The sequence below is a fragment of the Oncorhynchus nerka genome, linkage group LG9a (assembly GCF_034236695.1).
Source record: "Oncorhynchus nerka isolate Pitt River linkage group LG9a, Oner_Uvic_2.0, whole genome shotgun sequence".
Lineage (NCBI taxonomy): Eukaryota > Metazoa > Chordata > Actinopteri > Salmoniformes > Salmonidae > Oncorhynchus > Oncorhynchus nerka.
In genome coordinates this window covers 38551753-38578667 of record NC_088404.1, presented here as the reverse complement: position 1 = coordinate 38578667, position 26915 = coordinate 38551753, and the positions used below count along the sequence as shown (strand labels likewise).

General features: G+C 42.4%; 1 protein-coding gene across 1 annotated transcript in view; it reads left to right on the top strand.

Annotated features, from left to right (window-relative positions):
• Positions 1–6444: 6444 nt before the first annotated feature.
• LOC115134262 (multiple C2 and transmembrane domain-containing protein 2-like) overlaps positions 6445–26915 on the top strand; it is a 40444-nt gene continuing 19973 nt past the window's right edge. Inside the window, exons 1-17 of the mRNA XM_029668051.2 lie at positions 6445–6574; positions 7658–8750; positions 10960–11019; positions 11123–11219; positions 14144–14286; positions 14513–14589; positions 14670–14781; positions 14896–14916; positions 17446–17646; positions 18497–18627; positions 18853–19039; positions 19217–19310; positions 19423–19525; positions 19625–19727; positions 19852–19953; positions 20116–20190; positions 20535–20654. Of these exons, the coding sequence (XP_029523911.2) occupies positions 7701–8750; positions 10960–11019; positions 11123–11219; positions 14144–14286; positions 14513–14589; positions 14670–14781; positions 14896–14916; positions 17446–17646; positions 18497–18627; positions 18853–19039; positions 19217–19310; positions 19423–19525; positions 19625–19727; positions 19852–19953; positions 20116–20190; positions 20535–20654 (2676 nt within the window). The 5' untranslated portion in view covers positions 6445–6574; positions 7658–7700. The remainder of the gene's footprint in view (positions 6575–7657; positions 8751–10959; positions 11020–11122; positions 11220–14143; positions 14287–14512; positions 14590–14669; positions 14782–14895; positions 14917–17445; positions 17647–18496; positions 18628–18852; positions 19040–19216; positions 19311–19422; positions 19526–19624; positions 19728–19851; positions 19954–20115; positions 20191–20534; positions 20655–26915) is intronic.

The window sequence follows — 26915 nt, the reverse complement described above, 5'->3', positions numbered from 1 at the left end:
TAGATTGTGCATGTTGTTTACATTGTCTAAGTGCCAGCATTGCCTTAATTGCATGAGTATTTGCACAGTTGGTGTTATTGTTATTGTACTATTGTACTATGCTTGGGCGGCAGGTAGCCTAGTGGTTAGAGCGTTGGGCCAGTAACCAAGCTGACAAGGTAAAAATCTGTCGTTCTGCCCCTGTCCCTGGTAGGCCATCATTGTAAATAATAATGTGTTCTTAACTGACTTGCCTAGTTACATAAAAAATAAACAAGTACTATTAGTAACTAAGCATCGTTTAGCAGCATAAAAACCCAACAGTTGGCCCCATAACTCACTTTCTAAGTGCACGCACAATCTTCCTAGTAAACACTTGGTTACCATCCAATACTTGTCTTCTTCCGATGACTAATGTCACGTTTAAAACAACTAGGAACTTGGAAAAATACGAGGTCAAATCATGACGTCAGTGTTTTTCAGGATGGAAAGCTGAGTTCGCGAGTTGGAATCCAAATTGATTTTTCGCAATCGAAGCTCGTTTTTTTCTCCAGATGTCCCAGTTGTTTTGAACGCACTGAAGTCGGATGTCAGAGAGTTCCGAGTTCCCAATGGTTTTGAACACGGCAATAAACACTAGTTAAGGGCGGCAGGTAGCCTAGTGGTTAGAACTTGTAACCGGAAGGTTGCAAGATCAAATCCCCGAGCTGACAATGTAAAAATCTGTCGTTCTGCCCCTGAACAAGGCAGTTAACCCACTGTTCCTAGGCTGCCATTGTAAATAATAATTTGTTTTTAAATAAAGGTTTAATAATAAAGGTTAATTTTGGGAACACTGATTGGCTGAAACCAAACGCTGTGATGGACAGCTGAGTGAGTGCGATATCACCATAACAGGACTGGGGGGAACTAAGGGGACTGTGAGGGATAGTTAGGTTGAGAGGAAGGGAGCAGATTGGGCTTTTTTATAACATAGTTTAGTCTAAATAAATATCCTTGGATGATCATCATTCGATGCGTGGATTTATGGGATCCAGTGGCAGACGCCGCGCCCGCTTGTTAAAACAAGCAACACCAGTTACACCACTCCTGTCTCACTAGCATTTTCAAATACCAACCAAGGTAGGTCTGTCCACATTGAAACAAAGGTCAAGGTAGGGCCCGACCCAAGCCTAATACCGCCTAAGTAAAAAAAAAATGTTAGTTTATTTTATCTCTATGCAGGCTAATACCCAACACATTACAATAAGGTTCCATTAGTAAGGGGTTTAATTACGCTATTAACGATGATTTAATCATATGTAAATAAACGGTTATATCGCGTCAAAATAGTGCAAAAACGGGTCAGTGTTTGCCAAAAACGGAGCCGATATTTACCTAGTTATTAACAATTTATAAATGCACGTACAAATGCTTAAAAGATTAACCCATATGTATCATCATGCGACCTTAATTTCAATAGCTGCACACTGAAACAATTATTTTAACACTTGTAGGTGTGATGAATTGGTGCTCTGTCCCAGGAACAGGAAATGTTGGTTTTCATGTGTCTTGATCGACCTTTGAGACCCTGGCCAAATGTACATACGGAACATTATTCAATCATCATTCCTAACATATTAGCCCTTACCAGATATTTTCAACACACTTACCACTTCTCTGTGACAGTCCAAGTATGGTGAAGTCTTTGATGTGAAATGGTAACTGTAATACCTTTGGTTGGTAAAACAGTGGAGGTATTCTCTCACAACGTTGAATGTTTTGTTCTTCATACCCACCATATTTTTTATATGATTAATGCCTCATTCCATCTCATGCATGTGATCAGTGTTATAGCCTGCACAAACAAGCAGTTGACCCTATTGATTTGCCAAGGTGGAACAAGAGCTTGCAGACACAAATATTAGGAGCAACTTCACTTTCCAATAGATCTATGGCAATGCAATGCATAAAGAAACTCCAATAAGGGCATTTTATCCCATTGAATGGACCAAGCCACCTGAAAGCACAGTGTTACTGTCTATCTTTCAGGGGTCTACATAGCCCAATATGTACTCTTAAGGAGCTTAATGTTACTGTACCCTTATTCCTTAAGGTACAATGATATTATGTTATTTTCAGAGGCAGACTGGCTCTTGCAGCCAAATACTCCATCTAAATGTGAATGGATTCTCAATTGCGAAACGGTTCTAGAAACATAAAGCCCTTTACTTTCATTTAACATCAAAATAATTTCACAAATGCAAAATACACACTGTTTTAACTAGCTTTATCACAGTTACAGCCTACAGTATTTTTGACAACATGTTTCTGGCGGCCTTCTTCTGTTACACACAGGTGTTCGGCGCATGCCAGATAGCTAATTAGCACAGGTGGTCCCTCTGTCTTCCGTAAACACGCGCTGCAACATGGAGATCTGGCCATGTGGGAACACTAACCTTAACCTCATAAAGGTGTGTATCAGTTTAACATCTATTTTAATTTGTATGTTTCTTGCTGATAAAAAGACAAGGTCCTTATGCTTACAAAACCGTACCGCAAGCGATGCGTGTTAATGTTTAGACCGAGCGTGTGGCCTCTTAAGAAATCTCCCCTGTACATAAGATGCCTTCGTTCAATGACTCTTATGTGTAATGTAAGGGAACTGAGAGTCATGATCACAGGCTAGGGTCTACAAATCTCTGTCCTCTGACAGTTTTTGAGCTACAGATTTGTAACAGGCTAATGCGATTCTTCATTACCCGTTACAGGATACGTACTTTTGGTGTAACACAGAGACCAACATTAACTTCCCAGTATTATCTTTGTTCTCGATTTGGCAAAACATCTAAAATGTCCGTGTCCAGTTGCAAGTGGTTCTCTTGAATTTAGAAAATGCTCTGTTATTAAAATAATGACATGTTTTTCTCCATTAAGTAATCCAACAATGTGTACACCGCCATCTTGGCTATTTAAACTCCCTAGAGTAGAGGTCGACCGATTATGATTTTTCAACGCCGATAGCGATACCGATTATTGGAGGACCCAAAAAAGCCGATACCGATTAATCGGCCAATTATTTAAAAAAATGTATTTATTCATTTGTAATAATGACAATTACAACAATACTGAATTAACAGTTTTATTTTAACTTAATATAATACATCAATCAAATCAATTGATCCTCAAATAAATAATAATCAATTTGGTTTAAATAATGCAAAAACAAAGTGTTTGGAGAAGAAAGTAAAAGTGCAATATGTGCCATGTAAAACAGCTAACGTTTAAGTTCCTTGCTCAGAACATGAGAACATATGAAAGCTGGTGGTCCCTTTTAACATGAGTCTTCAATATTCCCAGGTAAGAAGTTTTAGGTTGAGGTTATTATAGGAATTATAGGACTATTTCTCTCTATACCATTTGTATTTCATATACCTTTGACATTGGATGTTCTTATAGGCACTTTAGTATTGCCAGTGTAACAGTATAGCTTCCGTCCCTCTCCTCGCCTCTACCTGGGCTTGAACCAGGAACACATCGACAACAGCCACCCTTGAAGCATCATTACCCATCGCTCCACAAAAGCCGCTGCCCTTGCAGAGCAAGGGGAACAACTACTCCAAGTCTCAGAGCAAGTGACATTTGAAATGCTATTAGCGCGCACCCCGCTAACTAGCTAGCAATTTCACATCGGTTATACCAGCCTAATCTCAGGAGTTGATAGGCTTGAAGTCATAAACAGCGAAGAGCTGCTGGCAAACGCACGAAAGTGCTGTTAGCAGGCAATATTAACTAAATATGCAGATTTAAAAATATATACTTGTGTATTGATTTTAAAGGAAGGCATTGATGTTTATGGTTAGGTTCATTAGTGCAACGACAGTGGTTTTTTCGCAAATGCTCTTGTTAAATCATCACCCGTTTTTCGAAGTAGGCTGTGATTCAATGAGATATTAACAGGCACCGCATCGATTTTATGCAACGCAGGACACGCTAGATAAACTAGTAATATCATCAACCATGTGTAGTTAACTAGTGATTATGTTAAGATTGATTGTTTTTTATAAGATAAGTTTAATGCTAGCTAGCAACTTACCTTGGCTTCTTGCTGCCCTCGCGTAACAGGTAGTCGGCCTGCCATGCAGGCTCCTCGTGGAATGCAATGTAAGGCAGGTGGTTAGAGCGTTGGACTAGTAAACGGAAGGTTGCAAAAACTAATTAAGAGCTGACAAGGTAAAAATCTGTCGTTCTGCCCCTGAACAAGGCAGTTAACCCAAGGCCGTCATTGAAAATAAGAATGTGTTCTTAACTGACTTGCCTAGTTTAATAAAGGAGTAAAAAATAATAATAAATAAAAAAAATCGTAAAATCGGTGTCCAAGAATACCGATTTTCTGATTGTTATGAAAACTTGAAATCGGCCCTAATCAATCGGCCATTCCGATTAATCGGTCGACCTCTACCCTAGAGTATATTCATGAACTGGTGTGTCAATCTAAGTAACATAATTTAAAAAATCAAATCAAAATCCATCAGTTTAAGCTAGAGATATATTTTTTGCCATGGGCTGCATGCGTTTCAATCCACAGCATCAGTTTATGGCAGCCTTCCACATCTGTGGTGGAAGGTGGCCAAGCTACAGCAGTGTTTGTCAGACCATGAGACATCCCGGAAATTGGTCTTCTCAAAGAAACCGTCCAAACGGTATGGCCTACAAACCACTCTGTGGAAAAATGAACACGAAGAACATGTTGGTGGTCTCCTTTTTTCTCTACGACCTCCACAAGCCCCAGTGGTCTGAAGTTGGTACCGTTGATGTGCCAACTTCTGTTTGTAGCGCCCAAAGCGTTTGGGCTACACTGTGGAAAGGGGAGATTCTCACGAAGATGATGGTGTTCTCCGTTTTGCTCTAGGACCGCCACAAGGACTCCTCTTAAGGCAACCGTAAAACAATTATGGAAGTATGGGGATAGTTTGGTGCCAACCCAAAAAAAGGGGTTATATATGTGTAAAAAAATATATATATATATATTTCTTACTTCTCCTAGATATAGGACAGACACTTCAAAACCTTATTCCTTATGATAGGTTATTTGACTGTCTTTTTTTGCCATTTATGAATGTGTAATTCAATGTGTTTCTATGGGCTATAGTAGTAAAGGCCAAATTCAATATTTTATTATATACATTTTCTATTTACAAAAAATATACCTAAAGGGGTCCTAAAATTCAAAATCAAACAGCTAAATGATCCATTGTATGACCATTCTTAAAACAATTTTAGATGTTTGGCCGAATCGAGAACGAACATGTTGGCCGAAATTTCTCTGTGCTTCGCAAAAAGAACCTATCCTGTAACGGGGAATGGAAAATTGCATTAGCCCATTACAAATCTATAGCTAACAGCTTGCATGTGCTTTGAGGACATGTTTTTGGGGGTTCAGTATTATGGGCCAGCTGTGCATGGTGCTGGAATTAGTCCAGTGTGCATGTGTAAAGTAACCTTGCAGGGTTTTGGACTGTTTGAGAAGGAGGGCGACAGGCCACCTGCCACAGGGGCTTGCCCTCTCTGGGTCCCCACTCCTCCCTTTTAACTGGTTGCCAAGTTGGGGCTTCTTTCATGTGTGCCTGAGCTCTTTAAGACATTAGCAAACATTGAACAAGGCTTGGTCCAGAATCCCAACGCGTCTGTTGTCACAGAGTCACCTCTGTTCTGCATAGAAAATCAGTGTGTGAACATTGCTAGGCCTGTTGTATTAGCCTCCATGTGTGGACAGAAAGCTATTGTTGATTCTCAGCAAACATAAATGCTCACTTTTGATGAGCTTAGGCTAAACCATGTCGCACTGTAAATAACTAGAGATTAATTAAAGAAACGTAGCCTGGCTATGTTCTCTACAGACAAGTGATGCAGTGATTGGATGTAAGAGCTGGAGATCAGTAATGAGTTAACACAGCCTACATTCTTTACTATGCCTCAGACTCCATGACTCAGAATCCATCATCTGGGATGGTTTGTCTAATAAAATAAATATGCACGTTGTTTCTTGTAATACTTATGAACAACAGCAAACTTGAAAATATGACTATTCATGATAAAACAAACACAATGTAAACAAACAAACAAACAAACCAACAATCTGAACAAGCAAGGCTTTCCCGTCTGTCAGCAGCTAGTTAGTGTTTTTTGGGAGCAGTCACAGTTACCTACTTTGTTACCTACTTTGTTCCTTTCTTATGAAGCACTTCCATAACTTGAGGATTTCCCTGACTTTTCAAAATAATATGCAGTGAAGGTATACATTGTGCTATAATCCACGACTTCAACCTGCTATTATTGGACAGAAAATATCACTATGTCATGAAACTCACCTGGTGGGACTGGTGTGGCCTGTTTGGCCCTGCTGTTGCTCTCCACCCAATCATCAAACCTATCTAGAAGCAAGAGCATGTATTTATAAGTTCATTTGAAAGGGACTTCCTCATTTTCACCATACTATTGTCTGAGGGCAGTCCACTGACTAGCTCTCTGGAAGTTTCCTGAGACAACGGACTTGGAACATATTTCTATTTCCTCTTTGTAAGGTTGTGGAGCAGCGTTGTAACTGTCTAAGAAAGTATGTGGCTGTTTCATCATATTTCATTATCCAAATTCTGAGGCTGTTATATTCTGATCGTTTGTTAACCAATCTCTATAGAATGATGATTTTAGTTTTCTATGTCTGATGTGGGCCTCTCATAGATTGTGGTGATATAGCCTAGGCCCAGGTAAAGAACATTTGTTTTTGAGAGAGTGAGAGGGGGAGAGGAGAGGGATGAGGTCAGATTATAAATGGCCTATTTGGATGTCTCTTATTGACATTGGATTTCTTCATCTTAAAGGTCCAATGCAGCTGTTTTAATCTCAATATCAAATTTATGGGTAACAACTTAAATACCTTACTGTGATTGTTTTTGTTGAAAATTGTGAAAAAGAAACAAATAGTTTCTTAGCAAAGAGCAATTTCTCAAGCAAGAAGAAACCACTCTTACACTTAAATTATCATAATTTTCAACATTTCACAGTATTATTCCGTACGTTTGTTTATGTGTAACTCTGTGTTGTTGTTTTTGTCACACTGCTTTGCTTTATCTTGTCCAGGTCGCAGTTGTAAATGAGAACTTGTTCTCAACTGGCCTACCTGGTTAAATTGTTCCAACATCATAGTGTGGAAATGTATATAAAATACAGGAAAATCATGTTTTTGACTGCACTGGGCCTTGTATTATCTAAACAAACTCATCATATAAGCTGTGATATCTTTCTCTCTACCGTAACAAGATGCTACACCTAATATTGTATCTTTGTATAGATGTATCTTTTTGGCTCTGTGGCTTTTTTTTACCCCATGTCATCAGTAGGAGTGAATAGTGAACGGATACGAGTAAACGGCAGTTCCTACAGTAAATTGAATAACAATGTGATTTGTGTACCAAAAGCTTGGCAAGTGTCATTATATCATTACAGTATCACTCAGGGCATTGTGCCAATATAGATTCAGAGTTTGCGCCCAAAAGCGTCCCTGAATGCCACTCCTATGATGAGAATCAAAACAATTTTGCAATCATGTTTGTCAGGCCTGAAGCTTTTTTTTGTAAGAGTTCATTAGACAGTACTACTTAAACAATAATGCTGATACTACTTCATCTTGTTGTTGCAGTCTCTGTGTGAAAAGGTGTGGTCTGTTGCCTGCACCACTCAGCATGGACCCAAAGAAGAAGACTGTGTGGGAGAACCTGCGTGAGAAGACCAAGACCCAGTTCAACAACATAAAGAAGAAGAAGACCCCTGGGAAATTGGAGAAGAAGAAGCCCAAGCCCCTGCAATACAGGCGCAGTATATCAGTGCCGGACCTGAGGTTTGTTCAGGCTGAACCCTCTCCCACAGACAGTGCCTTCTGCACAGCCCCAGACAGCTCTTCAGGCTCCGGTGATAATACCTCTGTTAACTCAGTCCCTCTATCCACTGACAGGCTGACTGCAACTGATGCAGGCCCCTCAGGTAGAAAGACTGTGCATGATTTGACTTTCATAGATAACATGAATGTATCTGGATCTAGAATGATTGCACCTGTGGAGACACAAACTCTCTATGAAGAATCTGAAGAGGAGGACATGGCAACCTTTATGGGTGGAATCCACACGCCATTAGACAAACAGAACGCACCTGCAGAGAGATCTACTTCTTATGCTTCTTCTTCTTCAGCAGACAGAGTAAAAACAGCAGTGGACAGAGGAAAGCCACCTACCCCGAGATCAAATTCTCCACATATTCCTGTGCCCACACCAAGATTGGCTGCTTCAGTAGAGAGAATGAATATTTCTACAGAAAGATTGTTCTTCTCTAAAGACAGAGTGGTCACTTTTAGCGACAAAGTGAGTGCATCTGCTGAAAGATCTGCCTCTTCTGTCTCAGACCAAACAAACCTGGTTACAGAGAGACTGGCTGCTTCCAGGGAGGTAGGGAAACAACCAGCAGAAGTTAGATGGTCTGTTCCTACAAATCCACTTGACAGACTGAACATCCCCCCAGATAGATGGTCTCTGCCAGTGGACAGGGCAGACAGAATGGGCACCCCAGACAGGATGGGCACCCCTGCAGACAGTGGGGACGGTTCTGTGTGTGGAACCCCGTTCGAGGATCAAGCCTACTCGTTCTGGCCCATTGACTCTGAGGACCTGGATATGAGGGAGCCCTCCTTCTCGACAAACATCAGAGACATCTTATGGAGGGAGCCCCAGGAAGACATTGAGGTCAGATACCATACTAACCTTGTACTTTACAATACCCTCCACAGATATAGATATAGACCTACTGCATACAGTGTAAAGTCTAAATGCGGACTGACAGATTTCACACACGTTTTGATAGAAAATACATGTTTCTATGTGACAGTAATACAGGAGGATAGTTTAGTGACCAAGACACAGTACAGTGTGTTAAAGCAGTGCATTTTCACTGGGGTCTTATTAGCATTTGCAAGCTCTCTTTTCATATTCAAATACTGTGGTCTGGGTTTTCACACCCTTGAGCTGTTATTCTGACTCTATGCCTAGAAGTTTTCTATGATCAGTCTCCAGATCAGCTACAATAGATAAACTTTAAAGTCGTGGATTGTGCTTAAATCTAGAAACCCTAATTGCTACATCCATTTTTGGACTAAATTAATGATATATACCCATTGATTTTTGAAGAATATAACTTAGGAATTCCTTATGAGCTTAGTTCAACTATCATACCTCATCAGAACCCAAAATATTAAGTTGTTTTACTCTCAATGTTTGTAAACAATGTAAATGTGAGAGGAATGGGCATTTGAAATGTTTTGATTATCTTAGTACTTGCAGGATTTTTTTTAGAGTACTCGAATGAAAAAATATATATAATAATTAGAAAACGGCCCTGGATTTCTGTTGTTGCATTTATCTATATGCCAACAGTACGGAACAATGCCTAATTGATCATAACCATTACAGATAACACATCCTAATTACTAAATTGCCTCTATATATAATATAAATTGCCTTTATATATAATATCGATGAAAAAAATATTGCCATTTAAGATTAATTTATTGAAGCCATAATATCAAATCTTTGAACACAATCTTCAAAAAGGCAGCTACATCAGAAGTGGTGCTTGTTTGTAGAAGCCTTATGTTAGGAATCAAAAGGACTATGTAAAGGTAAGTTAGGTAATTAAATGTCAACTGAAATCAAATTGCCCCATATATACTGAACAAAAATATAAACGCAACATGCAACAATGTCAAAGATTTTACTGAGTTACAGTTAATATTAAGGAAATCAGTCAATTGAAATACATTCATTAGGCCTTAATCTATGGATTTCACATGACTGGGAATACAGATATGAATCTGTTGGTCACAGATGGGCGTGGATCAGAAAACCAGTCAGTATCTGGTCACCATTTGCCTCATGCAGCGCGGCACATCTCCTTCGCATAGAGTTGATTAGACTGTTGATTGTGGCCTGTGGAATGTTGTCCCACTCCTCTTCAATGGCTGTGCGAAGTTGCTGGATATTCAGTTCCAGTTTCTTTGTATGTGATAAGCATATGATTTCTCATGGATAGGGACATGTGTTTTGGTTAATCATGTCAAACAATCTGGATTTGAACCTTTATTTTTAGCCATTTCCAGAAATGAGAATTCAACCCAAAATGATGATGGCGCTGGACCATCTGACATGAAAAGGAAATCGGACAGTTTGATGAAAAGCTTTAAATAACGACAAAAATCCAGGTCATGCAACATGATTAACCAAAACACAGGGCCCTACTCATGGAGTTAGTTGTGCTGTGATAGGAGAGCTTGAGCTGGTCCAACGCTCTTAACCGCTAGGCTACCTGTCGCCCTGTTTTCAATTTTGACCAGAGTTATGAAATAAATCAGACAGTTTTACAGTATTAGAAAAAAATGAATCTCTGGTTAAAGATCGAGTTTCGACTTCCGTTTGAGTCCTCGATTAAACACTGTATACAGTAGCTTAAAAACATGGTTAAAACGATCATTTTGATTTCATGGACGGTCAGTCCTTGTATCCATAGAGAGTGGTTACGAAACAGAGGCGGGTGGCCGCTTTGTTCCTGTTTAAAATAACATTTTATCTTTAAGACAACGCTTCAGTGGTTCTTTGTCAGAAATCCCATTGCAGATAGCAATCCCTATACTCATATAATGTATATGCTGAGCAGAAGAAACATTATTTTAGGAGCTCTTATGCCGACCTGAAGTCCCTTCCATTGTATTAAATGTAGATCTGTCTTATTACAAGGCCAGACATTGTTGAGGCTACAAACCTGCCTTACTGGTTGCCGGTACAATTATAGTACCTGAGGTTAAAAAGTGGTAAACAACGTGACTGAACATGATAACATCTACATTTGTTCCATACTTTGTAGATGTCTTTTTGATAAGCTTACATTTTTTCTCTCCCTTAGTTACCCAATGAGCACAATGACTTCTATGCCCAGCCCTTGCAGGGTCAAGCAGGCAACAATGTGAGTACTGGACTTGGATGTCCTGACCTTGTCAATGATAATGGACAACACTAAGACTTTAGACTATAAAGCATCATATTAATGTGATTCCTTTCCTTGACAGGCTGTGGCAGCAAGGGGCCCACCTGGTCCTATCCAGAAGTACCTCCTCACCGTCAACCTGAAGGAGGGCAGGAACCTGGTCATCAGAGACCGCAATGGTAAGTGGATGAAAAGAACCTGCTACTTTTGGAGGTCTACATATGGATGAATGTAAAGTCTGAGGCATGCTGGGTATATTGATAGACACATACTTTCAACTTGAGAAGGTGTCCCTTATGCCGTGAGTAGGATGATGACAAAGCAATTCATCATATTTACTTTGTTGATCTTGATTTTGAACATGTCATCAAGAAGGTATTTTTTAGTTGAAGCACATACATTACAAAGGGCCCCTAACTGTGTGGAATGTATTTTTGACAGTGATTCCAGTCAGACCAGAATCTGACGCCAAAACACACCCAGGAGCCTTCCCTTAACAACACGTGTGGAGAAACAAATTATGTGGTATGGTTTTCAAAACCAATGCAAATTTAGATGCAACATGTTTTTGTCAGTTGGAGAGTTCATGCAGTATTTCACTGTTGCTTTTAAATAACATTTTCCCGCCACAAATGACAAGCTGCCACCTGCTGGAGGTTTGCTGAAATACATCCTAGGAAGTTTGGACCTCTGCTGTAATTCGTAGTGTTCTGAACACATTGAAGGAAATCCCTAGTCTTAAATCACAATGGTTGTAAATGTTTATGTTAACTTATGTCATACTTATTATTTTGGTCTGTATAGGACAGTAGATGTTGATATGTTGGCATGTCATATGAGTAAACTTAAGCAATAATGTACGAGTGGGTGTGATATATGGCCAATATACCACGGCTAAGGGCTGTTCTTAGGCACCACGCATCGCGGAGTGCCTGGACACAGCCCTTAGCCGTGGTATATTGGCCAAATACCACAAACCTCTGAGGTGCCTTATTGCTATTATAAACTGGTTACCAACTTACAGTAAAAATACATGTTTTGTCATACCCATGGTATACGGTCTGATTATTATTATTTTTTTTTACCTTTATTTAACTAGGCAAGTCAGTTAAGTACAAATTCTTATTTTCAATGACGGCCAAGGAACAGTGAGTTAACTGCCTTGTTCATCGATAGAACGACATATTTTTACCTTGTCAGCTCGGGGATTCAATCTTGCATCCTTTCAGTTACTAGTCCAACACTCTAACCACTAGGCTACCTGCCGGATATACCATGGCTGTCTGCCAATCAGCATTCAGGGCTCGAACCAGCCAGTTTATAAAAAACATTAGGATCACCTGCTCTTTCCATGACATAGACTGACCAGGTGAATCCAGGTGAAAGCTATGATCCCTTATTGATGTCACTTGTTAAATCCACTTCAATCAGTGTAGCCAACTTGAGACAACTGTGGGAAGCATTGGAGTCAACATGGGCCAGCATCCCTGTGAAACGCTTTCAACACCTTGTAGAGTCCAAACCCCAACGAACTGAGGCTGTTCTGAGAGCAAAAGGGGGTGCAACTCAATATTAGGACGGTGTTCCTAATGTTTTGTACACCCAGTGCATGGCATTCCATTATATACAGCAGATAAGATACCGAAGGCTTGTGGAATACTACTGACTGCTTGGGGTTTGTATCCCAAAATTATTGATTGTTATATTTAATATTTACTGAATATGATGTAGTCTCCCCTTCAAAATACAACTAAAATATTTCTCATATGCATACCTCAATTGTTAATTTCCTCAGTCATCTGCCCACTGTCATTGTGGGCTTGTTGGGATGCAATGCAATTGGTTTGGGGAAGCAGGGACCTCAACTGTCCATAAACTGAATTGCTGTTTGAAAAACACAACATGGACTTTATTCATTTCTCCGCTGCTATTGAAAACCAAACATCTCTGGAACATTTTGTTTATTTTATTTTATGAACATATCGGTTGGAGGTTTTTGGCTGAAATTCAATCAAACATGTTTTTTTGTCTGCAATCCTAAATTCCACCTCTTTGCCTGGCTGACCGCTGCTGCCATATGTAGGCTATATTATTTTCTCGATGTAACCCTCAGCTTGTGCTAAGGTTTCTTATGTAACTGTCGCTGTGGCTTCACTAACCTTGTCGTCTCGGGCCACAGCTCCCTGCTAGTTGAGACCTTACTTTTCCTGACAGGATGGCACCATGATGATGATGCAATACCCACACGCCCCCTGCCTCTCCACTGTTTGCCCTACAATCAACACGGTGCCTGAGACCCACCAACACCATCCACTGTCATTACATATTCTGAAAGGACCCTCGCCACCAGCCCCCACTTCTCTTTTCTCTTCTCCCCTTTTTTCGCGGTTAATTTCAATGGTCACCATTCTGTCACGCCAGAGCTTTTCTCCTCACTGGCTGCCACATTCTCCTCCTGTCAAGTTGCCTGGAGGTTTTCCTGTCAGACTGGCAGGGCGGAGCCTGCCTTCGGGAGATGTTCATTTGGAGTGGGGAGCTGACAGGCCTGACAGCTCATCCCCACAGGGCCTTTGTCATGTGATTCAAGCCTCCCTGCAGGTTCTCTCAAGCACCCTTTCATTTCTCCATACAAATGAAGGCATGGGACTGGCTTTCATTTTTCAGGCAATCTTCATACCATGGCTGAGACAAAGACGCCCCGTCCCCCCACCCCACCACCAGGCCGACTTACTTAACAGGCTTGTGAGATTAACACTGGTTGCTCCTGGTTTCAGGACTTTATTTGCTGGTTGCTTCATGCTGGCGAGAGTTTCTTCTCTTTCACAATTAAACAGATACATCCCTCTGTTTTCATAAACACATGTGCGGTGTACCTCATCCCTGCATATCTCAGTCTCTGTGTTCTAATTGGTGCGGATCTGACTCTCTCATTTGTCATATATATATTTCATTTTGTACGTTTATTTTTTAATACAATTGTTGTATAAATGACACCCCTTTGCAAGTACGAATTTGTCTCATATCATGATTGATTGTGTTGATAATCTGATAATGCTTTTATCTGCTATTTTCTGAACATTCTGTTTTGTTTTTGAATCTCTAGGTACAAGTGATCCTTATGTCAAGTTCAAACTGGAAGGGAAGACGATTTACAAAAGCAAAGTTGTTTATAAGAACCTAAATCCAAAATGGAGCGAGTCCTTCTCCTTCCCCCTGCAGGATCGAGAGCAGGTTGTTGACGTGAGGGTGAGTGTCACGTTGATCTGTTGTTTTGACTTAGGTTGTCTAAGTAACACCTACAAATGAACAGCAATGTACTTATATTGTCATAAAAGTGACAGATTGACACTCTAATCATGTCATAGCTATGGCCTGCAAAGGATACAAAACTGGCATGCAATAACAGTTCATTGTGCCAAACCTGATTGACATACAGTTTTTATATTGAATATGGTGTTTCTAACTGTTGCAGGTCTATGATAAGGACCTAACCACTGATGACTTCATGGGTTCCAGCACGATTGTCATCAAAAACCTTGAATTAGACAAGTGAGTAATACACATGCTCTGCTAATCACTCAGTGTATTATCTAGTAAACTGCAGTACGTCTCTGTCTCTCTTTGTCCAGGACCGGTGAGATGGTGTTGAGTCTGGAGGACCCCAACAGTCTGGAGGAGGACATGGGGGTTATCGTCATGGACACATGCCTCACTTTTAGAGACGCTACTATCAAAAAACGTGTAAGCCTGATTTGATTGGAGTCTAATGTTACATCCCTAATTTTCAATGTCAATATTTTCAATCACTATATTTTCAAATTTTCCTGATTTTTTTTTTCTTCTTCTCGTTAACAGAAATGGCACCAGAAAAAGAGGGTAGGAACTAGAATGTTCTATTTTCCACTGGTCTCCTTTCTACTTGCATAAATTTAGTTGTGTGCATCTAATTCTAAAATCTGTTCAATGTCAGTATATGCCAATGTCTATTGCTAGAATAGACATACAGTACTAGACTTACTAACAGTACAACCATTACTTTAGTCAAAGAAATCCAAATATGGCCGAGATTGTGCCTGATATCCAGCAGCAGGGGGCAGTAGATCACTGTATTATATATGACTATCATAACAAAGAGCGAAGTATAGTCCCAGGATTTAGGTTTTTGTGCATGCATTTTCAACCTTAAATAATGTATTTTGTACACATGGTTTCATAATGACAAGTTGTATTTTCAAGTGTCAGACTAAACCATGCATTACAAATGATCTAAACATGATAACAACATATTTACATGTTGACTAAGCACAGTTTGGAGTAGAGCCTTTATTGGGTTTAATATACAGCCCTTAATACAGCTCTCTCATTTGAAGCATTGTGATGAAGGCTGAAATTGGATGCAGTTAGTGTTGATGTGTTTTGGACTGGTGCTCTTCTCATGATGGTGCTTGTGGGTTTATTCTCACACCTATCCAGTCACTTCATCTGCCACTGTTTCATCTCTCTCTGAATCTGAGTTTGATGTTAAACAGGTCAGAAATAAAGCACAATTCACATAGTCACTGTATGCTCTGCAGATGGATAAATGGGCAGATAGAAAGACAATGTGAAAATGTTCATCAAATCGTGGTGCAAATGTACCCTGTCATTTGGCAGAGGCAGATGGCGGTACCAAGACATTTCGGTGGCCGTATGACAATGTTAATGTGATGTTTGAACCCATATTTTTTAGCAAAGATGATATTTCTCTAAATTACTGTTCCATTTGACACCTATCTGATGGCCGGGACTGAGCACTAAGCTAGCCATTCTTCATCTCCCACTGCTACTCCCCACTCCTGTTCACTCTCAACACTACCACAGAGACAACTACCACAGAGACAGTGAATGGCAACTGTCCCAGTAAAACTCTGTTTCTGTGCTTTGCTTGATAGTGTTTCTGTCTGGAGGAGGCAGTGTGGGAGGAGGGGTGGGGGGGAGCTCTGATGTTCGAGGCACATTGCCAGTGTGGGATGCCGAAGATTCGCGAGGTTGATAATTCCCAGGCATAGCGGGCAATAACCCAGATGTTAGGATGTAATATCACAGCTGTGGATGGACAGAGCCGAGGTACCAGCCAAATGGACCTAGGTTTGAGCTCATCCTGCTCGTCCCCATGCTGTCCCACCATATGGAAGCAATCGCATACCCCTTTTAGGACCAGGAATAGATTCTCTTTAGGGGCCACTTACAGTTAAGTGGAATTGTTTTATTGGCCGCTGAGATAGAACTCTGTCCAAGATAAACACTTGGGATGACTTGGCCAGGCCCTACGTTATGTCGCTCCTCCACTCCTCTGTATTCCTCCTCTGTAGAGAGCAGAGCAGGGGTATTTATAGGGCCGAGCAGCGCTGTGCCGTGGTATTCCATGTTAATGCAGGTCCCTGAGACCGACGTACAGGCTCTGATCCCCAGCAGCCTGGGCCCTGGGCTGCAGTGTGGGCGGTGACCCTGGAGAGAAGGGGAGAGGAGATGGGAGGGACTGGGTGGCAGGGGAGCCGTTTGAAGCTGTGCCGGCCAAGGCAGCAGAGGGAGACAGAGTATCAAAGAGGCCAGAGCAGATTATAGCCCTGCTCTTTAATTAGTCAGCCCACACAACCTCTCTCTCTCTCTGCTGTTTGTTTTGAAAGAGACGGCCTATCACTGCACAGGCTCAAGGGAACTTTAACACAGGGACACATATCAAGGCCTGTTTCTCCTCCTCTGTTTCCCGCTGTGCCACGGCAGGACCGTTGGATCATTTGGGAGAGGCTGTCCTTGATGTCTCAGTGTTTTGACATCCTGGACATTTAACACCCTAATAGTTGATTTTAGAAATTTGATTGGACAATTGAGATAAGAGATATCACTGAAGACAGTCAACATTTTGGTTTGGGATTCAGTGAAAAATAGACCAATGTGTACAATGCTGTGTATATCATTCCCAGACTGTATGTACACCCATGCATAATTTGCTGATGAGAGGGTTGTGTGGTTGGATTGCATCATTACTCACTGCTGCCTGCTGTCTCCTGTGCAGTATGCCAAGTGTCCTGCCTCCCCCCACTCTGTCTCTGGGTCTGTGATGAGTGGGACTGTCACAGCCAGGGACATCTGGCTGCTGTGCTCTGCTCACTGACATTCCGTCTCTCCAGGAACTGCACCTCTCCTCGCTGGTGTGGCTCTGCTGCTGTCACTGGAGATGGGCTAATGTTCTCAAACAGAGAGGGTCTGGAGCCTAGCGGAGTCCTACAGTACTTTCATGCAATCCATATATGTAATGAGGTGCCAGATTTGAGGGGCAGGTGAATGAAGTGGGGTAGCCACTCAGAGTGTTTTGTCATGGAGGGTGTCCTAATGCAGCTGTGTGTCCATGTTTGTGTCTCTTAGGGAGTCCAGAACCAAAAGGGGAACCAAACCCAGCCCCAAGATAAAGCCCAGATCCAGCGCTCGGCTGAGGCCACCAAGAACAGCCAGCTGTGGAGTGGAGTCTTTGGTATCACCCTGGTAGAGGGACAGGACATGCCTGAAAATGTCCAGGGGGACATCTATGTGCGCTACAGACTGGGAGAGCAGAAGTACAAGAGCAAGGTGAGCTTCTTTCTCAATCTATTTCTCCTTGTTTTTTTTGCCTCCTCCATTCCTCTTTTCTCTTCCCCTACCCTTTTGCACATACTCTCCACCGGCATTTCACCCCCCACTTTCTCTCATTCTCTGTCTCTCCCTCTCTCTCCTTCTCTCCCTCCCTTTCTCTCATTCTCTGTCTCTCCCTCTCTCTCCTTCTCTCCCTCCCTTTCTCTCATTCTCTATCTCTCCCTCTCTCTCCTTCTCTCCCTCCCTTTCTCTCATTCTCTGTCTCTCCCTCTCTCTCCTTCTCTCCCTCCCTTTCTCTCAGCAGGGGCCTGTCAGTGGCTCACCTCCACCTTGGCTCACTCGGGCATGGCAGAGCAGCTCATTAGACTGGGCCTCTCTGCCACTGTACCATCTCCCCACTATGCTCTCCTTCAGGTGGAGGGCTTCACTATGCTTTACTTGATTTGCATACCCAGCATGCCCTGCTCATCTACCTCTACTTGTTGGCCTCCCCCCTGATGATTCCGCAGTGCGCCCGTCTTGTGTTTTCATGTCATTTCTCTGTAAACCTCTGGTTTCGTTTCAGCTTGTTTGTTGAACAAAGCTAATTCTAATTGGATGCTGTCAGTGTTTACGATCCCAGAGAGGAGGCTGAGGTGCGCTCACACAAAAACCCCTCCTCTCCTCTCCCCCGCCCCTTCCTGGTAGTACTGAATGAAGACTTAATCCACCTGTCATGTAGTCTCTGCTCACTGTGACACTGCATTAAACCTGACACTGCTCCACACCAGGCTCTGTGTGTGATTGTGCCAGTGCCCACCTACGCTACAGTACTGTATCAGCACTCTGCTCTTTCTCTCTCCCCCAGAACCTGTGCGTTCAAGGCAACCCTCAGTGGAGGGAGAGGTTTGACTTCAACAAGTATGAGGACTGTCTGGAGCCACTGCAGGTGGAGGTGTTTGCGAAGAGAGGCAGGAAGAGCGAGGAATCCTGGGGAATGTGAGTATTGATTTGCTTGATTCTGAGTGTTGTTTTTGTGGTACGACTGCTGTTCTTTGAAATAGACATATGCATTGCTTGCTGTTTGGGGTTTTGGGCTGGGTTTCTGTATAAGCACTTTGTCTCATCTGCTGATGTTAAAAGGGCTTTATAAATACATTAGATTAGATTTTTATTTGATTCTATTAAGTAGTGATATTGAAGACCGATCCCATCGTTATCTAGGTTTGAGGTGGACCTGTCCAGGCTGCCAGTAGCCACTCAGCAGCTCTACACTCATGTCCTGGACGAAGACAAGGGCAGGCTGGTGTTCCTGGCCACCCTCAACCCCTGCTGTGGGGTGTCCATCAACGAATTCAACAAAACTCCCCTGGAACAGCCAGACGAGAGGGACCAAATCCTAGAGAAATATGTTAGCATGTTTAGTGACATATTACTATTTATTCATGCCACTTTTGACATTTTGCATGGTTGAATTAATATAAGTGCTACTAGTAGATAAGTAAGTACATTTCAAAAGCTCTCTAGGAATACTAGCTTGCATTAATACATTTAAGTAAGACTGGTTTGTATCGTTTTATTTTTGCAGAGTTTGAAGAACTCGCACAAAAGTTTGAGGGAGGTTGGCTTCCTTCAAGTCAAGGTTGTCAGTGCCACAGATCTCACATCAACTGATCTCAATGGTGATGTATCACTCCACTTTTAGCCATTACCGTTTTAACTGGTTAAGTTACATGGCTAAGTTAATCTACAATTGCACACACATTTTAACACAGCTTTCTTCATTCTTTGCAGGGAAAAGTGATCCATTCTGTGTACTGGAGCTGGGGAACAGCAGGCTACAGACTCACACCATCTACAAAACACTCAGCCCCGAGTGGAAAAAAGTCTTTACATTGTACATGTGTTTTTACTTGGTCTTTTAGTGTACTTTGCATACATTGATGCAAGTGAATGTATTCCTTCGGATTCGGACTAACTGGTTATCTGTTGGCAGCCCAATAAAGGACATCCATGATGTTTTGGAGCTGACGGTCTTTGGTGAAGACGGAGACAAAGCCCCAGACCTTCTGGGCAGAGTGGCCATTCCATTACTCACAGTAAAGTTGGGGATCCTTGGATTTATAAGGGGCTTATAGTTTATTCATTGACATTGACAAGTCGTAAAACATGTCATGGGTCAGAGAGGTGCTATTGATTGTAATGCATTTTCCACCGCTACAGGTTCAGAATGGACAGCAGGTCACCCGGGGGTTAAAGAAAGCGAACTGGGGGGGTCCGGCCAAAGGGACCATCTCACTGGTGATGGAGGTCCACTATAACCCAGTAAGAACTCCCTGGCTGATTCTAGCCTAGCTAATGCTCTTTGACAGATGACCCAGTCATATACCCAACTCACTGTATACTGAGTTTTCCAATTGCATTGAGTTTCCTTCTCATTGCTTTTGGATTGGATTTGTCTTTGATCATTTGTAATATCTTTCTCAGGTTAGAGCCAGCATAAGAACCTTCAAACCAATAGAGGAAAAATTCATGGAGGACAACCCAAAATTTGCCAAAAAGGTTTGTTTTAGCAATGAATTTTAGGCCTATATAATCTAAAATTCAAGATTTATACACATAAAGCATGGTAGACACAATTGGTTGGATGAAGGAGTGAAGTGTGAGTACTGGAACATGCCCCTCATATAACAGAAACAAAGCTGCCACAGGCAAGCAGCATAGAAGCTTTGATTGGTCATAGTCAAACTAATTGGCTTTATTAACTCCAGACATCAAACTAGTAAAGCCACACAGCAGCAAATAAGGCCTTGAGTAAACCTGAATAAACCTGCTTATGAATCATACACATACAGCTTTTAATCAAGTCATGCTAACTGCCATTTGCCATCTGATTCTCCCATTAGGTCCTTGCCCAGAATATCTACAGAGTTCGGAAAATCACCATGGCACTGCTGCATACGTTACAGTACATTAAAAGCTGTTTTCAGTGGGAGAGCACGCAGCGGAGTATAATAGCCTTGCTGGTAAGTCATTGCCCCATGTTAATGAACTAGCGCTAAGCCTTGGGCTGTGCAAGTGGTGTCTGTGTCCTATTTCACTGCAGAACATTTGAACCCTTTCCTTCATCTATATAATGGACAGTATGGTTAATTCAGGTACACACATCTAGATTCTTGTTACTGTTTCTCAGTCACGTACTTCCAATGAATCGAAGCTCCCATCTTCATTTTGCATTTGAAAGTAAAGTAGAAGCTGTGCTCTATCCTTTAATTCAAACCCCACTTGTCCTCCTTCAGTGTTCTTCTGGCACTAGGGCTTTATGTGAAGGGCTTCGGTCTGGCCGTTTGGTCATCTGACTTCCTGGTAAAGCATTCCCCCTGCTCTTCTGTGTGGAGGAGGAGTGACAGTCGGCCTGGGAGATTTGAACCTTGTATAAATGTCTCTGTTTAGAGGTTTTAATGAGGCGTTGTGATCTATTGCCCTAAGCTGAAATAATCTTTATTTCACCCCGTGAATCCCCCTTAAAGTACATGTAATGTCATGATTAAGAGCATCCTCTTGCCATAAAGCCCTGGCAGCGTCAAGTCAGGGTGAGAAAGCGGTCACAGACAGATCCCTGTCTTCACAGCCTTTATTCCTCTCTATGTTCTGTTTCGGGACGACGTGCATTTCATACCTGGTGTATTCTTTAAACCCTGCTCACTGATCCTCAGGTGGATGTCCCCTCAGGCAATGGCCTGGCTCACCATATCAGAGCCTGTGGTACAGGTAGGGACACAGACAGACAGACAGACAGACAGACAGACAGACAGACAGACAGACAGACAGACAGACAGACAGACAGACAGACAGACAGACAGACAGACAGACAGACAGACAGACAGACAGACAGACAGACAGACAGACAGACAGACAGACAGACAGACAGACAGACAGACAGACAGACACAGACACACTGACACACTGACACACAGACACACAGACTGACGGGAAGGTAGAGTATATTGTATGCAAGTGCATAGGCAGATAGGCAGAGACTTTGAGGGAGAAAAGCAGGTAGTCAGCCATGCGGGCGGGCAGGAGAACAGGCAGTCAGGAAAGCAGGAGGGTAGGCCGGCTGACAGGTGACAGGTCAGCAGTATAGGGCCATCTCCTGGCCCCCATCTAAAATGAGATGCTGTGCAGGCCACCAGAGTGTGGTAGTCTTTCTTTTTCACTTCTACTACACCTGCTGTTCAAGACAAGCCCACAAATAGGAGATCTGGGGAGGGAAAAACAGGGATTACTCTCTGGCATACCTTTGCCAGAAATATGTACATTATTTTATTACTGTGGGGTAAATAGATCTAAATATGTATACTGTAAGTAGATAGATCTTTTGTTGATTTAGTATGAGCATAGTGCTCCTGTTGAAAGTAAGGAAATGTTTTCTGTGTGTTGTCTTATCTTCATTGGAGGAAGATGGACAGTTTGGTACCCAGGCAGTTCTATTTAGAGACAGACACTGCAATAGAGCAGTCTGGCTATCTGCAGTCCACTGAGCCCTATGGCTTCCTCTGGAATGAGGTGTGCTTCCCAAAGCGCTGGTGTCAAAGGTGCCTGAGACTTGCCTGAGGAGAGAGTGAATCAGCCTGCTGATAAATAAGTAGTGTTTATCACCCACTCACCAGCAGATAGAGTTAGACCGGAGAAAAGTTCTGATTTCTAATCAGGCATCTCATCCACAACACCTCACTGCATGATGAGCAGCAATAATCATAGCCTGAATATGGCCTTCGGATCGACAGTCAGAGAACTCCTGGGCGTGAGTAAAAACACAGACAGACAAAATCCTTGCCATGTGAGACGAGAGGGCAGCCGAGGGGCCTTGACAGCCATTACAAGCCCTGTGACATACCACTACACACGCTAGTGCCCTGGCCCTCTGCGGGGTCAGCGACAGCACAGCCACACTAGGGCCACTCCTCCTCACAACAAGTCCTCATTTGCAATTAAGTTTGTGTTTGGAGCCATCTGAAGCAGCATGCCACCGCGTGCCTTAATGAAAGCAGCTCCCTCTCCTATATTTATATCTTTAGGCACTGGTAATAAGGTAACTGATTCAGACACTGACAGATGGCCTCTGCTTGCCTCTCAGATGTGCATAATTAGAAGACTGTCTGCTCTTTTCTACAGCAGCACTCTGCCTCTGCTTCTGCTGCTTCTCAGAATATGCTGCTAGGAACGGCTGCAGTGTTGGCTCAGCCTTTAATATACATTACAATACATTATTTATCAGCCAGCTAGACCATTCCTGCTGTTTTACTCCATATGCATCCTGTAATGCATTACCGCTGATGTGGTTTCATCCCAGGACTGTGGGATCATTTGCTAGTGCCTTACCAGGAAGCCTTAGCCACCAAGCTGCTGTAAGTCCCATAGGCTAATGCTCTGACCTGCTCACAACATGCAGTATACATTGCTGCTCAGATGAAGCAATCAATTCAGGGAATGTGGATCTTTATGTGTGCGTTATAAAATACCTTTTGGTATGTGTGAAGTATTTTTAGTTTGTATGAGAGATTTGTCTGACAAAAAGTTCACTGCAATCTAATCTCCCATGAGCTGTTTTGCCCTGTAGGTCTGCATCAGGTCTGGTCTATGTTAACAGAGGGATGTATGGAGAATGTTAGAATTTTTTATAAACTTCTCAGGCACATAACTTTTCCCTGTGGCAATCAGAGAAGTATGTATTCTGAGTAAATTGGGTATATAATGTACTCTGTTTGGAAATCAAGATTGATGGCTCATCAGGCATTCTACTGCCATAGAGTATTATAATGCGAAGAGGAAGCCTCGAAAGAATGCAAACTTCTGCAGCACTGTCATTTTTTGCAAGGCTGGAGGTTACTGATTCTGATTGCGTTGTCTCCTTTGTAAGTGAAGTTATTTTCCACCCATAGGTTTGTTTTAAAATGGCGACTTTCTAATTAGGTCATGTTAAAATAATCTTTCTCACACATAAAAAAAAAATTATCCTGCAAAAGCCTCATAAACCTCATCAGTGAACGGAAATGCAAACAAGAAATGTATATATTTTTCAGTGCTTGTTTATGCTACAGTAATGAGCTTAGGAAGTGCCTTTTTCTAAAGTTTGACAACGGCATGTCCCCTTCTTCTGAGAGAGAGAGAGCGTGACAGCTAAAATCTTCATCAAATAACTCCCTTTTAAATGTGCTTCTCCCCAACACTGAGCTAGATGAATGTGCTATACATCAGCAGCAACTGCAGAGAGAGGGGTCACCCAGAGTTCTTTCCTGCAGACATTTCCAGTGCCTGTAGAGGGAGCTATAGCACTGCTGAACTATGTAGTGGAGAGCCTGATGGGAGATCACTTACTGCTCCCAACTAGAATCCTTCATGGGAAAGTGAAATCCTCCATTCTGTGGATCCGCTGGATCAACAGAACAGAAGTTTCTCAAACATACTAAATGAGCATGTATTAGCTGGCCATATTAATCTGTTTCAGAAGTTTAAAGTTGAGAACAATTTTGATTTAGATGAAATGGATGTAAGTATACAAATGAAAAGGGGTTAATTTACACTTGAAATCTGATTTTGAGCTTTGCTGTCATTAGAGCGCTTTAAGTATTTAGGTAGAATTAATATTTTAACATATATGAGCTAGTCTCGTCTGTCAGGAGTTCTGACTAGGAAGAAACCTGTATACCTTATGAGATTATTTTAACCATTTTCTTTTTGACACTGCCAGGTAGCAACTGTTTTAGACATCATTTGACAGCCTGTGAAATGCTGATTGCCTCTCATCACAGAATGTAAAGATGGTATTTGATAAATGTTTGATCAGGTGCAGCTGTAAACACAGTTGGCAGCTGCCAAGGCTGCTTTTTTGGGCTGATAGACTCCTTGTCTCCCAGATGAGAGCAGGACAGGGTCAGATCTGGATCCAGTGGTCCCGGGGGACCACCTGTGAGGTGTCGCTGCACAACCCCCCCTCCGCGCCGGCCGGGGCTATTACCCAGAATACCAGGACGGCCAGGATCAAAGGCATAATCAGCGCTGTTATAATTATTCTGTTTAACACCGTCCCCCAAAATGACATGTTTGGTGAGCACTGATCTGCCCCGTTTTGGTTTACTGCAATGCAGTAATGCAGTATGTATGACCAGAAGAGTATAAGAGAAGTGTAAAGTTAAACTGCGTAAGTGCCTGAGAAACTTCCTCTCGTTCCTTTCTCTGCATCTGCTTTCTTTCTGTTGAAAAAGTTGGAGGACTGTGTGTGGCTCGGCTGGCTGGCCTTAAAGGAGTGGGTTCTTGCAGTCTCAGGGGGGTTACACTCTTAAACTCTATGGCTGTGGGAGTTCTCACAGAGTTTGCAGTGGGAATGTGGCAGGGAGGGAGAGGGAGACAGCCCTTGATGGTGATGTGTGTGTGCATGATTTAGAAAGTAGTCTGAGATGTATTAATGATTAAAGAATAGGATATTAGTATCTGGAAACATTAATGCCTTCTTTAAAAAAAATAAGCAGTATTGTTGTTATTGAGTCGCCATTGTGGATTGCAGTGTGTCAGTTGACAGCTCTTGGGGCTAGCTGGTAACCGTAACCTTGAGATGCTTCCTCTTATAAAACAGAGAGCCTTTCTCTGGCAGACAGTTGTCCTCTTTCAATTACAGCGCTAAAATAACATATTTCCTGCAAAATAATAAATGTTATATGCAAGTTTATTTTAATAATGAATTGGCTTGTATTGTGAAATATATTCATTTTCATAAACTTTTTGAAATATGACAAAGTGGCATGAAAGAGGATAAACAAGCCAGATGATGTTGCTGTGATTAACACTGCAGGCATCTGTGTTGGTGCATCCGCCGTGGTGCTTTGTCTGTGTGTCTGTAGCGGTTTTACAGTCAGGTCCAAAATTATTGGCACCCTTAGCAAAAAAAGAATGTATAAAATAAATAAAATACAAATAATGATGCTCTATGCTCAAGAAACGTAATAATACAAATGCTCTGAGAAATGTATTCTCTCAAAAAGATAGGGGTAAAATTATTAGCACCCCTGTTTTCAACACCTGACCTCGCGAGGATGACTACCCTGAGCCTTTTTCTAAAATGTTTTATCAGATTGGAGAACACATTGGGAGGGATCTTCCTCCATACAGAATCTTTCCAGATCCTTGATATCCTTCGTCTCTGCTTATGGACATCCCTGTTTAATTTAAACCACCGGTTTTCAATGGGGTTGAAGTCCGGAGACTGAGATGGCCATTGCAAAATGTTGAATTTTGTGGTCAATTAACATTTTGGGGGGGATTTTGATGTGTGCTTGGGGTTATTGTCTTGCTGAAATATCTACTTGCGGCCAAGTTTCAGCCTCCTGGCAGAGGAAACCATATTTTTGGCATACATGTCCTGGTACTGGGTAAAGGTCATGATGTCGTTGACCTTAAAAAGGGCCTCAGGACCAGTGGAAGCAAACATCAAAGCTCCACCACCATATTTTACAGTAATTATGGGGCTATTTTCTGCATATACAACTTTATTTCGACGCAAAACGCACCACTGCTGTTCATGGCCAAAGAGCTTTATTTTCATGTCCAATCCAAGTGCCAACGCCATTTAGCAAACTCCAGGCGTTTACATTTGTTGAATGACATGAAAATAGAGCTCTTTGGCCCCGTGGTGTGTGCTGTATCATAATGACTGCCTCTAACACGCTCACCACCTTCCCAGTCATAGAGGACACACCTCCCCAGGCGGCTGCTGCAGAGCCTGCGACCTGACCGCCCCTGTGTGTTGCTGTGACTGGGCAGGATTCGGCCCCGGCACGCTAATGTGTCTGTGAGTCGAGCTGACAGGGAGGGAAGGGAAATAGAGTCCACGCCACTCCCTCCCTCCCCACCTCCTCGGGGGGAAAAGGCTCGCATGGCGGATCTGTCACCCAGGAGGTCGCTCAGTGTTAACGCTCCCGACACGGATTAAACACTTGTGGCCAGTGCTGGAGCTTGGGGTCGGAGTGGCCACCACTGACAGGCACCACGGGGCCCCTGCTGACCACCCTGGTCCAACCCTGGTCCAGCCTCACTCCACCCTGCCTCCAGATATGCTCCAGCCTTGGCATGTGTCAGACAGGCAGGGAGACAACGGCTAACACCAGGCCTGCAAGCTAATGCTAATACCCTGCCGCTCTTCTCTTGTCTTCCCTTCCCTTTGATAAAGAGCCCACTATTACTACTGTACTGTAGTACTGGCACCTAACTAGCCGCAGAATTTTCTTAGC